Below are 15,745 nucleotides of genomic sequence, written 5' to 3'. Positions count from 1 at the left end.
GAATTTAAAACTGACGTTGAATTTCTGTTTGTCACTGTTATTAGAGAATTCGGTTAGCAGCTAAATTATGCTAGCTCTCGTGATATTAATTGTTTTCATGTCCCCCCCCCCCGGAATTACTCTCTGAAATGTTCCCATGTATTGTCCCCCCCTGCAATGAAATGGGATCTCCACCCCTGGTTACAGCAGAGGTCTAGAGGTACAGATATTGTAAAAGCTGGGGTCCAGAGATGGGGGATTGGCTTCAGACTGTTGTTGTTCCCAAGATCAGAGATTATCAGGCCCAGCTGCTAGATCCTTATGTGTGAGTGATGTGTTAAATGATGTGATGTGTGAGATGTATGTGCTAACAGCATCTAGACATGTCAGTCACAGCAGCTTCACTGATGATCCAGAATCATAAAGCCTAAACCCAGGGTAGAGTGTGTGAGTGAATGTGGTCTGGACTCTGTGCAGGAGGCTCATTGTGTCAGAGATGCTGTAGAAGGCCAGAGTTCCTGCCCTGTGATCCACATGCACTCCTATTCTGGAGCTGGCCACTAGAGGGAGTGTAGTGTGATTATTATTATGATAGATAAAAGAGCTGCTGCTGCTGCTGAGGGCCAGACTCCAGGACTGATCATTAACTCCAAACACAATTTTTTTCTTTCTGTGTTTATTTGCATTTTATTTATCATCCAAGCTTTGGGTTGTAAATACATTCTAAGTTTGGCCTCAGATGTGGTCTGTAGAGCATTGTAATCTTCCCAGACCACCACCACACCAGGGTGGTACACCTGCCAATATTTGGGGTCACCCCAGTGCTCTACCCCAGGGTCACAACAGCTTCACTGGTGATCTTATGTCTAATCCTAAACCCAGGGTAGAGAGGCTGGGTGAAGTCTGGATTCAGCATCTATAGATGTCAGTCACAGCAGCTTCACTGATGATCCAGGACACAAAAAATCAAACCCAAACCCAGGGTAGAGTGTGTGAGTGAATGTGGTCTGGACTCTGTGCAGGAGGGTCATTGTGTCAGAGATGCTGTAGAAGGCCAGAGTTCCTGCCCTGTGATCCACATACACTCCTATTCTGGAGCTGGCCACTAGAGGGAGTTCAGTCCGTTTATTATTGTGACTGAAAGAGGAGCTCCTACTGCTGAGGCCCAGTCTCCAGGACTGATCATTACATCCAAACACACACTCACCACCCCCTCCTCTCCTGCTGATGCTTTTATATGAGACTGATATAGAAACCCCCCACTGCCCACTCCACTCAACCTCCCAGTAGCAGCGTCCAGACACAACCTCTCTACACAGCACCTGCTCATACCAATCAAATCTCTCTGGATGATCAGGATATGACTGGACCTCATATCTCATCTCCACCCTCCTGTTCCTCTCAGACAGATGGAGGTATTTGTGTGCTGTGTTTGGATCCAGTGTGAAGTGACAGGAGTCTGATGGAGGAGAAGACAGGACAAACTTAGGCCTTTATATGTGTTAGGTGTGTGTGTGTGTGTGTGTGTGTGTGTGTGTGTGTGTGTGTGTGTGTGTGTGTGTGTATGTGGTTGTTATTTGATATGATTCCTTGCATGTGGGGGATGAGATTTTTTCTGTGGGGGAATGTGTCACATATAAGTGAGATTTGTTTTTGTGTGTGTGATTCTGTATATGTTTGCGCAGTTGTACATGTGTGAATGTCCGTATTCAAACGTGAGTGTGGTTTTGCCTGAGTGTGTGTGTGTGTGTGTGTGTGTGTGTGTGTGTGTGTGTGTGTGTGTGTGTGTGTGTGTGAATGAGAGTGTGTGTGTACGCATGTTTGTAAATGGAGTTTTTTTTTATATATGTGAGTGACACTGAGTGTGTAAACGTTCCAGTGGCTGTTAATTCAAAAGCAGGGAGGATCTGTTCTCTACTTACCCTTGTAATAGTTACCCTACGAGGACACAGTATACCCACTAAGCTGTTCTACACACACACACACTGTATACCCACTAAGCTGTTCTACACACACACACACAGTATACCCACTAAGCTGTTCTACACACACACACACACTGTATACCCACTAAGCTGTTCTACACACACACACACACACACACTATACCCACTAAACTGTTCTACACACACACACACTGTATACCCACTAAGCTGTTCTACACACACACACACACACACACACACACACACACACACACATTGTATACCGACTAAGCTGTTCTGTCACAAGCCCCTCCCATTCACACCCCTTATGCCAGACGCCACTCCCATTACCCTCCCCTTTTGCCACAAGCCCCTCCCCGTCTCCCCCTCCCCGTCTGCCACAAGCCCCTCCCCTTATCCCCTTCCCCTTCTACCCCCTTCTGCCAACAAGTCCCTCCCCTTCTCCTCCCCCTGCCACAAGCCCCTCCCCCTGCCAGTCCTCCTCTTTGAGGTGTTCAGGTCCTGGACTCTGTTAAGCGTGTTGAGACAATAATGTCGTTTACGCACCATATAAATACAATTTAATTGTGTGTTTGTGTGTGTCTGTGTGTTTATATTGTCGTGTTTGTGTGTGTCTGTGTGTTTATATTGTCATGTTTGTTTCTGTATCTGTTTGTTGTTTGCATGGATTGTGTGTGCGTGTGTGTGTGTGTGTGTGTGTGTGTGTGTGTGTGTACGCATGCATGTAAATGGAGTTATTCTTACACGAGTGCCACCTAGTGTTTTTAAATGTTCCAGTGGCTTATGCATGTTTACATGAATGTTTGAATTTGTATGTGGGTTTGCTAATTTGATCATGATTCTATGCACCTGAGTGTATCCCTGTGTGTGCATGTGTGTGTGTGTGTGTGTGTGTGTGTATCCCTGTGTGTGTGTGTGTGTGTGTGTGTGTGTGATAGCTTGCATGTCCTTATGTCCAACTTACACTGGGAGAACTCCTCTCTGGTCACTGGCTCAGGTAAAACAGCCTGGACTTCACACACTGAGAGAGAAAACATCACATTACAGCCCATCAAACTGAGAGAGAAGGGCATTCATAAAAAGATTCATAATTTCATTACCTCATTTAGACCAAGATTTCTACAATCATTTTCACACTTGTGTCAATACCATGTCCACTTTTCAAAATACTAAACACATTCACAAGTGAGCTAGACTTTGTATACTTTTCATTGCTTTGATACAAAATGTATTCAATGGCCACTTCTTCTGAAATTCATGGATACCTGTCTCAGTCAATGTCTGTGCAACTAAAGCAATTTTGCAGACATTTAGATTCTCTGCTCAGAACAGTTCACTTCAAAACTGGATGACATTTTGATCACTGTTGATGGAAAGATGCAGTATTCATCAGACAAATGAATACACTTGAAGTAAGACAGATTATTATCATAGTTTGCAGAAATTATGTTCAGTTTTATGCTTTATTTTGTTTGTTTGCAGCATTGTTACCAACCAAAAGTGGTACAGAACAGCATTTGCATTGAATTGAGCATGTGTGATGTACTTGTGGCTGAAGACATTTTCTCTTTACAGTTTTTTACAATTGCAAACAATTTGAAGCACTGCAAAATGCATATGTTATGTGTTGCTGTATCCTCCATTTTTGCATAATTTAGTGTTGCATTGCTTAGTTCAAATTGTAATACCAAACAAATACGAATCAAATATGAAATTCAGCTCTATGCTTCAAGACAACTCTATGCTAAATGTCCTGTGGTAAACTAATAGTAATGACTTACTGTTTGGTGGCAGTCCATCATTACCGTTTGTTCTTCTGACTGGGAGCTCAGGATCAGCATCTGGGATCCCAACACAGAGAGACACTCATTCACCCAGGATCTGAAGGACAGACTTACACACTTATTTTCAAACTCTGACCAAGCCCATATAGTTTTAGTCAGCTTCATCTTCGGTGTTTTGTTTTCTTTAATGTTTGTTTTATCAACTGTGACTAACCCGTGAAAAGATTTCAGAGAGAGAGAGAGAGAGAGAGACACTTACCCGTGAAAACATTTCAGAGAGAGAGAGAGAGAGAGAGAGACACTCACATGCTAAAGACTGGATGATCTGGATATTCGTTACTGTTGAAAGATACAGAAAAAATACAGTAATAAATAAGTGGGATCCTTGTTTTCCTAAACTGTGAAATAAGGAATTCATCTTTGAATTCTACATGTTTATCCACCTGCTGCAGATATCCTGACTACTTCCTGCCTGAAGATGTCATCCAGCTGCACCTTCAGTCCAGAGACAGATTCCTTCACAGCCTCCAAAGCGAAGCTTTGGTTGAAGGTCACGCTGGGTAAGTCTTTAGAGCGAGGAGAGTCTCTGATTGACAGGACATTCTACGGAGAGAAATACATAAATGGTGAGACAGACCACCTGAATATTCAGCCAGGTGTGTGTTTCCCCAAAGGCTGCAGACATGATGGGTGAATTCAGTTGGTTTAGTGTATATGCACTCATGTGTTTAGGTATTTGAATTACTTTACATTAAAATATTTAGAAATTATGCATTTTTCCTCTTTCAATTCTGTCACCTTGAGGAAATGGATGTGATCCTCTGTGTGTGAAAGCTGCTCCAGCTCAGCATCTCTCCTCTTCAGCTCAGCAATCTCCTGCTCCAGTCGCTTCAGGAGTTCTTCAGCCTGACTCACCTCAGCCTTCACCTGATCTCTGATCAGCTCTTTCACCTCAGAGCACCTTCTCTCAATGGAGCGGATCATCTCAGTGAAGATCCTCTCACTGTCCTCCACTGCTGTCTGTGCAGAGCTCTGTTAGGAGACACACAAAGAGGAGGGGTCCATCTAAAGCAGCCCACTCACCCAGCTCCTCCACACAGCCTGGTACCCAGTGTGGCTCAGAGGAGCTGGGAAGTGTCTCAGCATTACAGACTCCTGACTGGAGCCCAGCTCCTCCAGCAGCCAGCTGTTGACCTCCTCTCCTCTGGTCAGTACTCACCTTGAGAGTCTCCACAGCCTTCCTCAGCTCCTGAAGCTCCTTCTCTCTCTCCTGGATTCTCTGCTGGATTTTACTCTGGGTCTTCCCCAAGTGGGTCTATGTTGAAGGAGTACAACACATCCACAACAAACCGTTATGGTGGCATCATGAAATTATCATTGACTGATAGCATTCCTGAAAGAACAAGCTGGTTGAACTACTGACCTTGACTGAGAGGTGATCTGTAGTGTTGCTGAATAGCCTATTGGTGAGACACTGTTTCATAACAAGGCTTGAGAATAACACAAGAAGTTTTGTCTTTGTGTAGCAAAACAGTGAATACATGTTTAATCATATTGATAGTTCCTCTTGTGGAGTTGATAGTGATGTCCAACACACCCTCACTGAGTGACCTGTGACCTCTAGGCAGTTGATAACCATGTAATGTCATTCAGTCATAGTGCCAACCACCCAGGACTCTACTAAATGCCATTTCAGCTCCCTAATCACTGGGCTCATCTGAGAGGACTGGGGAGCAATATTACAGGCAGAAACCATGATGTGCCCATCTTAATATAACATACTGTAAAATAAGAGTAGAATTACAAAATGCCCACAAACATAACACATTAAATGGTAATTCAGGCTTTTAGTGTTGATTTATTATCTAGGTACAGTTCATATATAACAGGAGATTGTCTGTTTGATTTCAGTTTAAACATTGTATAGCTCTTTTATTGAATTAGGCTATGCGTTTTCATTTCTGTATGAGAATGCTGACAGTCTGAAGTTAACCATCTGGTTTTACAACTTCATCAGACGAGTGTGTTTTTATGACATTGTTGTTTTCTCTCTGCCTCACACTATAATAACCTAAAGAGGAGTCTATAGCCTGTCTTTCATTCCAGTTGGAAACCCAATAGCAACACAAGTCCAATCTATCACCAAGAGAACTCCTGTCCTTACCTGTTTCTCTCTCCTCCCTGCAGAGGCTGACACAGTGTCATGGCCTTTGTGTTCATCCACCAGACAGAGGAAACAAACACAGCGTAGATCCGTACGACAAAATATCTCCAGAGGCTTCTCATGTTGGGTGCAGATCCTCTCCTGTAGCTGGCCTGTGGCATCAACCACCTTGTGCTTTCGCCCAGGGTTTACGTCATTGTGAACTTTGTAGTGAGTTTCACAGTAAGACAACAGACAATCCAGACAGGACTTCACCGCTTTGAGTTTTCTCCCAGTGCAGACGTCACACTGCACATCTCCAGGTCCGGCTGTACATGAAACAGGAGCAGCAGTTTGGATTTTGGTCTTCTTGATCTGTTCCACCAGCTCAGCAAAAATATGATTTTTGCTTAAAACGGGTCTTGGGGTAAACGTCTGTCTGCACTGGGGGCAGCTGTAGACTCCCTTCTGATCTTCCTGATCCCAGCAGCTCGTAATGCAGCCCATACAGTAACTGTGTCCACAATTAGTAGTCACTGGATCCTTTAGAAGATCCAAACATATCGAACATGTAAAAAGTTCGTGGTTACTTGGAGCCGCTTCTGCCATTCTTCGTTTGTGCTGTATAACGCTTCACAGGTTTTCACGGAGTTTCGTTTCGACTGAAATCGCTGTGAAACTTTGAAAGGACTTCCTCGTTGGGTGGGCGTGTTCGTGTTGTTTAACACCCTCCTACATTGATAATGATAAGGCCTTTGAGTCGGTTAAGAATTAAGTTCTTTGCAAACGCTGACATGTAGAGAATACTGTCATTCATCTCCCACCATTCATAAACTGAATAAACCGTCAGAAAGCAGTGCACTGTCTCTTTACAAAAACTGAATATCCGTAACAGAAATGCAAAGGCAACTGTACTAAAGCTTTGCTTGCAACAAGAATTTCGCCATCTAGTGGACATTTGAAGTCATATGAAATAAAACAAAGACAGGGGATAATGATGCCATAGAAGTAGAAAGTGTGTGAGGGGCGGGGGCAGTGGCGGTTCTAGGATTTTTCTGAAGCAGGGGCCACAATGGGGCCAAATGTAACCTTCAGGGGCCAACAGTGTCATCACCATCTGATATCCAGTGATGACGCTGCTTAAATAAACATCAATTTGCGACAAGGCAATACACACATACTGACAGTAAAGAACATCTACTTCTAGTCAACTATCCAAAAGCAACAATGAATAACTCAGTATCCCTTTTGAAACTGAAATAAAAAATCATGAATCAGTAACTGTAATATATATAAATTTATATGTTTTAATTCAGTGTGCATAAAGGGCACATAAAACACACAAAACATAAAAGATAGCAACAGCTTTTAACTGTAGGCCTATATACAACAACTCTCTCTCACACACACACACACACACACACACACACACACACACTAGAGCATGGATCGGGACGAATTTTTCTGTCCGAGCCCGGCCCGGTCCGACAGAATAGTAACCGAGCCCGGACCGAGTCTGACAGCCATTAAAATATATATTTTTTTCGAATCCGAACCAAGCCCGACGTAATCAATTTCTCAACTGTTCATAGTATTAATGCCACATTGACGTTTTTTATGAATAGCCTGGCTTTGTTAAACGGGGGCATCAACAGCTAAATGCTCTCTCACACAAACAAGTGTTGTTAAACGCACAAGCGTGCACAATAAGGCAAATAAGCATATTAAAATTAAATGATTCACATTGCAAGAACGTTTAGTAAAATGATGGGGCTCCTTTAAGAAGAGCACGTACTGGAAGTGACAACGGTGACGCATAGTTTGGACAGTAGCGACAAACATTTATGTGCTGTAACAGTGTTAACCAGTATGTGCGTTTTATCAAAGCATAGCGTGTGTAATGTGTAGCTATTTCATTCCGTTTGTTAACCTTTCCTGCTGTGTATTTACTAACCAGCAGCTGACGTAAAGGACAGGGAATTAACCCCAAAGTCAAAAACATGTAGGCTAATCTACTTCGGCCGTGGAGCATTTTACTCCCCTGCAATCTCCAACTACGTTCTGAGACAGACAGCAGGTTAACAAACGCAATGAAATAGCTACACATTACACACGCTATGCTTCAATAAAACTCACGTTTTATGATACCCCAGCGGAGGCACAACAGACTATCTACATCCAACCATCGAGGTTTAATCCATGTTGTTGTGGAGAACGAGTTGCATGAATCATATTTCATTAAAACTTCACACTTCTTACATTGGACATATCCAACAGCCTAATTAGAATCTGCATAGTCTACAAAGCAGAAATATCTCCATACAGTAGATTTCCCGCTTTGTGTAACTTCACAAGTGCACCATTTGAGATTCAGAACAGAACTCTTCTTCTTCTATTCACTTGTATTGACGCAACCAGCGCACTGCCACCAACAGTTTAGGGGTGGAACTGCAGCAGTGATCATTTAATTCTCCGCTTGGTTTTCTCGCCAGGTGATTGGCAGAACAGGGGCCAATCAAATTAGAGGAGGGGCCTCGGCCCCCCTGGCCCCGCCTCTAAATCCGCCCCTGGGCGGGGGAGCTGTATTGATTCTAGTGGCACTCAGCAATCTCAAATCATTGATGTTACCTGGAAGCAATATATGTTATCCTCTGTGTGTGAATGCCACTCCATCTCAGCATCTTTCACAAACACACTCACAGTCACTTTTGCCGGTCTCAGAAAGGATTGCTTTATCCCTCTCCCTACCCGGTCCCTGATTCGTTCACATGACCTTGGTGTATTTCTGTTGTGTTCCAGCTTCACGTTTGTTCTAACTAAGAGTGTTCTAGCTATGAGAATGCTCTAACTGTCAGATTGTTCCAGCAAGAGTGTTTTAACTGTCCTAGAATGCTCTAACTGTCAGATTGTTGCAGTGAGAGTGTTTTAACTGTTCTAGAATGTTCTAAATGTCAGATTGTTCTAGCAAAAGTGTTCTAGAATGTTCTAACTGTCAGATTGTTCCAGCGAGAGTGTTTTAACTCTCTGTGTTCCAGCTGTGAGAGTGTTCTAGCTGTGATAGTATTTTGAGCTGTCTTAATGTTCCAGCTATACTGTAAGTGTGTTCTCTCTATGATATTGTTCTAAATGTTAGAACAGAGGTGGGCAATTCATTTCCCCAAGGGACCACATGAGAGAGTGCCACTGTTGTGGAGGGCCGGACCAATACGCTAAACTCAATTCAGCATGAAATATGAGCATGTTTTTGCAGTATTAAAGGTGTGCCCAGACGACCAATACACATGGCACACACACACACACACACACACCAGAGCAAGCTCGCAATGAAATAGTATAAATATTCAATTGAATAGTAATATCAATTTTTAACGTTTGATTCCTCATTTACCACTGACATCCGCGGGCCGGTCAGGGACAGCCCTGGGGCCGCATTTTGTCCAGGTCTGTGTTAGAGTGTTCTTGCCATGATGAGAGTGTTCTAGTTCCGAGCCGGTCTCAAAGTGAAGGTGTGCACTGTTCACACACGGGGTAGCCCTCATTGCACTTAACCATTAGAGTAACTTTCATAGTCACTGGATCCCTCAGCAGATCAAGAGAAACTGCACAGCTGCAAGGATGTGGTTCCCTTTAGGATGTGTCCATTTTGTTGATGCAGACACATTGACAAGTAGTGTGAGCAGACTGCCGTTTCAGATCTTGGTAAAGAAGCGTCCTCTTGGCATTGTGTGGGGAATGTGCACAATAGAGATAAGAGAGATGAAGGTGAGAGGAATGGTGTAGAAATAACCAGGGAGGGAGAGAGAGAGTTTGAGAGAGGGAAGGAGAGAGAGTTTGAGAGAGGGAAGGAGAGAGAGAGGGAGGGAGAGAGATTTGATTTTAAATAACAACTTTATTCAGTTTTTACAGAACAAGAGTAGGGCAATCAATTATTCCTTTCCATCAAAGAAAATAGAGATTTAAACAGATTAAAAAACAATATGAAAATAAATTAAAAAATATGGCTTAAATGCAATTCATTTTCTTTCACAGGGCAGATCGCTTCTCTGACACACCATACATCCTTAAATGTTTTGAGATTCTGCATTAGCTCATAAAACCTGAAATCAACTTTACCAGGGCAGGAATAGAAATGTGTAGAAATAACCAGGGAGGGAGAGAGAGAGTTTGAGAGAGAGGGAACAAGAGAGAGAGGGAGGGAGAGAGAGATATACTTGCTGATTCAGTGCTGAATTTGATGAACTTCAATGTTCATTTAATATACTTACTGTCCAGCCCAACCCACACAAACACACACACCAAGAAAAGGTTTATAAAATTTGATTCACTATTTTTACACACTATACGGTGTTTATATGTATATACGCAAAATACAGTGTAATGCATCGATATCAACTGGTAACATCTAAGACCATCAGTTAAAAATAAAAGTTGGTATTGCATTTGTTTTCTGACTTGTTACTGGAACACATTCAACATGGGTGTCATTCCCAGCTCTGAGATCTGACTTCAGAGGTAAATGGAACGCACCAACGACAAGAGGATGGTTTTCCATCAGGAAAATGGAACCCACCAATGACAAGAGGATGGTTTTCCATCAGGTAAATGGAACGTACCAACGACAAGAGAATGGTTCTCCATCAGGTAAATGGAACGCACCAACGACAAGAGAATGGTTCTCCATCAGGTAAATGGAACGTACCAACGACAAGAGAATGGTTCTCCATCAGGTAAATGGAACGTACCAATGACAAGAGGATGGTTTTCCATCTGGTAAATGGATTGTACCAATGACAAGAGGATGGTTTTCCATCAGGTAAATGGAACGTACCAATGCCAAGAGGATGGTTTTCCATCATGGAACGAGGTTTATTCTCTACAATGGTGTGCCCCAAGGGGGAGAGCATGGTTTCACATGAGGATTCATTGCTAAAGGTAAAACCACCATTTTTAGCCAATTTAGTGTTAACCAATGGCAGGTTTGGGACCAAAGTCCTTTCCAGCGTCATTCCAAAATGACCCCCCTGTCTTCAGCTGTGAGTGGACCCAGGTATAAGCAGACACAAAATAAACAAGAATGGGAGTATTCAGAGAATGCAAACCTCCGCCTTGTGACCTTGACCTTTGACCTTGACATCTGAGAATCTAAACAATTATTGCCATTATATTAACCATTCTCCCCACAAAATTTGATGGAAATCGGTCCATGCGTTTCTGCGTAATACTGCTAACAATCAAACAAACAAACAAACATACAGGGGCGAAAACATAACCTCCTGGCGGAGGTAATAAATAAAACAAATGACATCATAGACAGAGCATGAATGAGAAACTGTTGTAGCCAAACTAATCTCTTCAAATCTTAAAGTTGCTACTTCAATGAAAGGCAGACGACTGAATGTGATGAACTGAAGTTTATTCAATTTTGCAGACTTCCATCAAGTTTGATTAGGTCTATTCAGCATCTCTGTCAAAAATAAGTGCACTTACTTTTTATACCACAATTTCCGTCACTATGCTTTTTTTCAATCGAAAATTAAACCCTTATCGACACTGAGCCAATCAGAATATTCTGCTCACTAATTGCTGATAAACATTTCAAGACAATGGTGACCCTGTGTAGGACTGTTTTGGGAAGTATGGCCCGTCCTTGACTAATCTGCATCCCATATGCAGAGACCCTTTAATTAATACTTGGCTCTCCCTGACAGCCTGCAACTGTAGAAACTGCACATGATTTAGAAAACAGGCCTCTCTGCTTGACCTTACATGACACTGGTCTCTAAAAACAGGCCTCTCTGCTTGACCTTACATGACACTGGTCTCTATACACAGGCCTCTCTGCTTGACCTTACATGACACTGGTCTCTGCACACAGGCCTCTCTGCTTGACCTTACATGACACTGGTCTCTAAAAACAGGCCTCTCTGCTTGACCTTACATGACACTGGTCTCTAAAAACAGGCCTCTCTGCTTGACCTTACATGACACTCATCTCTAAAACAGGCCTCTCTGCTTGACCTTACATGACACTCACCTCTCCTCTGCACACAGGCCTCTCTGCTTGACCTTACATGACACTGGTCTCTAAAAACAGGCCTCTCTGCTTGACCTTACATGACACTGGTCTCTGCACACAGGCCTCTCTGCTTGACCTTACATGACACTGGTCTCTGCAAACAGGCCTCTCTGCTTGACCTTACATGACACTGGTCTCTAAAAACAGGCCTCTCTGCTTGACCTTACATGACACTGGTCTCTAAAAACAGGCCTCTCTGCTTGACCTTACATGACACTGGTCTCTGCACACAGGCCTCTCTGCTTGACCTTACATGACACTGGTCTCTAAAAACAGGCCTCTCTGCTTGACCTTACATGACACTGGTCTCTGCACACAGGCCTCTCTGCTTGACCTTACATGACACTGGTCTCTGCACACAGGCCTCTCTGCTTGACCTTACATGACACTGGTCTCTGCAAACAGGCCTCTCTGCTTGACCTTACATGACACTGGTCTCTAAAAACAGGCCTCTCTGCTTGACCTTACATGACACTGGTCTCTGCACACAGGCCTCTCTGCTTGACCTTACATGACACTTGTTTTTCCAAAACTGCTCCATGTTCATCACACCACTGTATTTCGAGAAGGTCCACAATGACTTTTCATTTTGCCCAGACAAGGGAATTTCAATACATTTAACAAAAATACCTACTATATACATCACTGACACACACACACACACACACAGCAAGAAAAAGAGTATATTCAATGCTAGTCTATAACTCTTTATTAATTTTTCTACACCAGAAACATTTCAAATCAAACTGGTCTCATTACACACACACTCCTGTTCTGGAGCTGGCCACTAGAGGGAGTGTAGTGTGATTATTATTATGATAGATACAAGAGCTGCTGCTGCTGCTGAGGACCAGACTTCAGGGTACTATTCGGCGACACTCGCTAAGCGGTTTAGCGAGCTAAACTCCAGGCTAAAAAAAGACAACACCGTTTTAGCGGATTCGGCGAAGCAACTTTTGCTCAATTTCCATGGTAATTAATCGCTTAGCCCTAGCCTGCTCCAGGACAGGCTAAGCAAAGTTTAGCTGGCTAAACTTGCCACACCCACGCCAAAAGGAGGGATCCCATTGACAAGGTTAATAGTTTGATTAGCGTAGGAAGAGTTCTTTGCGATCGCCAAGAAGATCCATTTTTCCATCATGATGAGTTCTTGTATGAGTGCTACCGATCCACCCGACAAGGAATAATTAATTTAAAAGACCTTCTCGAGTCATTTATTGCATACACCACCGTCTAACATTGAATGTCTTCTATTTTTGTAATGTCGGCGATGCGGAGAAAAAAGCACTCATAATTATATGACATTCATTGGTACAGTTGATAAACCAGAAATAACTTTCATGCTCAGCCTGAGACGTGATTTTTAGTTTGCACATGAATACTAACGTTTTCTTTGATCCCAGGAAATTTGAGCACATAACCCATCACCATTACGGAGATTTGGCTAAAGTTGTTTAACCTACTTTAACTGACATCATTGCAAACGTTTAGTTTTGCAAACGTGTCTAGTTTTTGTGCAGTGGTGGATGGTGGATGTGGATGGTAAGGTGGTTGAATGATAAGAAGAAAGAAAGAAACACAATTTATTTGCATTGCTTCAATTTATTGAATTTCTTATTAATACATTTTCATTTAGTCATTTAGCAGACGGTTTTATTCAAAGCGATTTAAAACTACAATTCCAACGAAGGTGAAGGGAATCGAACCAGCGATTAACTGCATGCAAGCCCTACGCTCTGCCCGCTGCACCAAAGTTGCATGTTCGGTCAAGAAGATATGAAGATATCACTACTCATACAGCCTATGGACAGTTTCTTTAATGCTGTTGCAGTCGCGACAGTGATGAATTTTGACATGATTATGGTCTTGAATTCTTCATAACGCGTTTATGGTCATATCCCGCCTTAGCGGAGAAAAAAATGAGTCTTTTTCTTTGAGTTTAGACCATTGTACCTTTCAAAAAAAATCATGGTTTTGGGGATCGACCTTTCTTGCCTTTTGAAGCAAGACGTGCACGCGCAATTTAGCTGACGAGATAAATTAACTTGAGGTTAAAATAAATTAGCGCCCGTCGCCAGACCGGCTTGGCCTGTTCTCATTTAGCGAGCTAGTTAATCTCCAGTTGCGAGCTAAATTAATTATCTTAGCTTCAGTTGTACGCCAAACAGGGCCCAGGACTGATCATTATCTCCAAACTTTTATTTTTATTTATCTTTAATACTTTGGGTTGTAAATAAATTCTAAGTTTGGCCTCAGATGTGGTCTGCAGAGCATTGTTTTCTTCCCAGACCACCACCACACCAGGGTGGTACACCTGCCAATATGTGGGGTCACCCCAGTGCTCTACCCCAGGGTCACAACAGTTTCACAGGTGATCTAATGTCTAATCCTAAACCCAGGGTAGAGAGGCTGGGTGAAGTCTGGATTCAGCATCTATATATTTCAGTCACAGCAGCTTCACTGATGCAGAAGGCCAAAAATCAAACCCAAACCCAGGGTAGAGTGCGTGAGTGAATGTGGTCTGGACTCTGTGCAGGAGGGTCATTGTGTCAGAGATGCTGTAGAAGGCCAGAGTTCCTGCCCTGTGATCCACATACACTCCAATTCTGGAGCTGCGCACTAGAGGGAGATCAGTCTCTTTATCATTGTGTCTGAAAGAGGAGATGCTGCCGCTAGTGGTGAGGTCCAGACTCCAGGACTTAGCATTATATCCAAACCCCCACTCATGATCCTCTGCTCTCCTGCTGATGCTTTTATATGAGACTGATATATCAACCCTCCCATTCCTCTCAACCTCCCAGTAGCAGCGTCCAGAAAAGCCCTCTCTACACAGCACCTGAGGATACTCATCAAATCTCTCTGGATGACCAGGATCTGAGTGGACCGCTCTCATCGGGCCTCCTCTCGGCGGAGGTCTCATCGGGACCGCTCTCATCTCCACCCTCCTGTTCCCCTCAGACAGATGGAGTTGTCTGTATGCTGTGTTTGGATCCAGTGTGAAGTCACAGTAGTCTGATGAAGGAGAAGACAGGACAAAGTTATTTGTATGTGTTAGGAGTGTGTGTGTGTGTGTGTGTGTGTTTGTGTGTGTGTGTGTGTTTTGGTGTGTGGTTGTTTGATATGATTCCTTGAGTGTGGGGGATGGGATTTATTTCTCTGATTTCCTCTCTGAGAGAATGTTTCACATATAAGTGAGATTTGTTTTTGTGTGTGTGTGATTCTGTACATGTTAGTGCAGGTGTACATGTGTGAATGTCTGTATTCAAAAGTTCAAAGGTGAGTGTGGTTATGTCTGAGTGTGTGTGTGTGTGTGTATGTGTGTGTGTGTGTGTGAAAGACAGTGTGTGTTTGTCTGAAGGGAGTCCTTTGTATGAATAGGGGATGTTGAGTGTGTGTAAGTATTTGGGTTTGTTTCATTTTATTCCTTTGCATGAGATGAGTCCTTCGTTTATAGGAGTGTAAGATTGTTGCCGACCCCTCCCACCCGGGTCATAAACTCTTCAAGGTACTTCCCTCCTGCAGGAGGATGCGGTCCATCAGGACCAAAACCTCACGCCACAAAACCAGCTTTTTCCCAGCTGCAGTTGGCCTCGTTAACAAGGCCCGAGACCCCCACCTGACTTGGACTCTTCTCCCGACCCCCAACCTCTAGTCTGTGTTACATTAACACACACTACATTTCACATCGCACATTGAACATCCATATTGCATTTTGCACTCCACTTTTCACTTTCCACTTCCCTATATACATTGTTTATATTTTGTATCTTATGTATTGTGTTCTCTTTGTTCTTATGTGTAGTCCTTATTGTGTTTG

General features: G+C 43.1%; 1 protein-coding gene across 1 annotated transcript; it reads right to left on the bottom strand.

The window, feature by feature from the left end:
• Nucleotides 1-908: 908 nt before the first annotated feature.
• Nucleotides 909-6,461, bottom strand: LOC308360418 (tripartite motif-containing protein 16-like; the record flags this gene model as incomplete). The annotated part of the gene is made up of 8 exons (XM_080832333.1): nt 909-1,438; nt 2,890-2,946; nt 3,707-3,766; nt 4,016-4,048; nt 4,153-4,312; nt 4,508-4,741; nt 4,929-5,024; nt 5,874-6,461. The coding sequence occupies 8 exons, from the start codon at nt 6,459-6,461 to the stop codon at nt 909-911; spliced, it is 1,758 nt and encodes a 585-aa protein (XP_080688459.1).
• Nucleotides 6,462-15,745: the final 9,284 nt, after the last annotated feature.

The sequence above is a fragment of the Sprattus sprattus genome (genome assembly GCF_963457725.1).
Source record: "Sprattus sprattus genome assembly, chromosome: 2".
NCBI lineage: Eukaryota > Metazoa > Chordata > Actinopteri > Clupeiformes > Clupeidae > Sprattus > Sprattus sprattus.
This window is presented reverse-complemented; position numbering and strand designations above follow the sequence as displayed.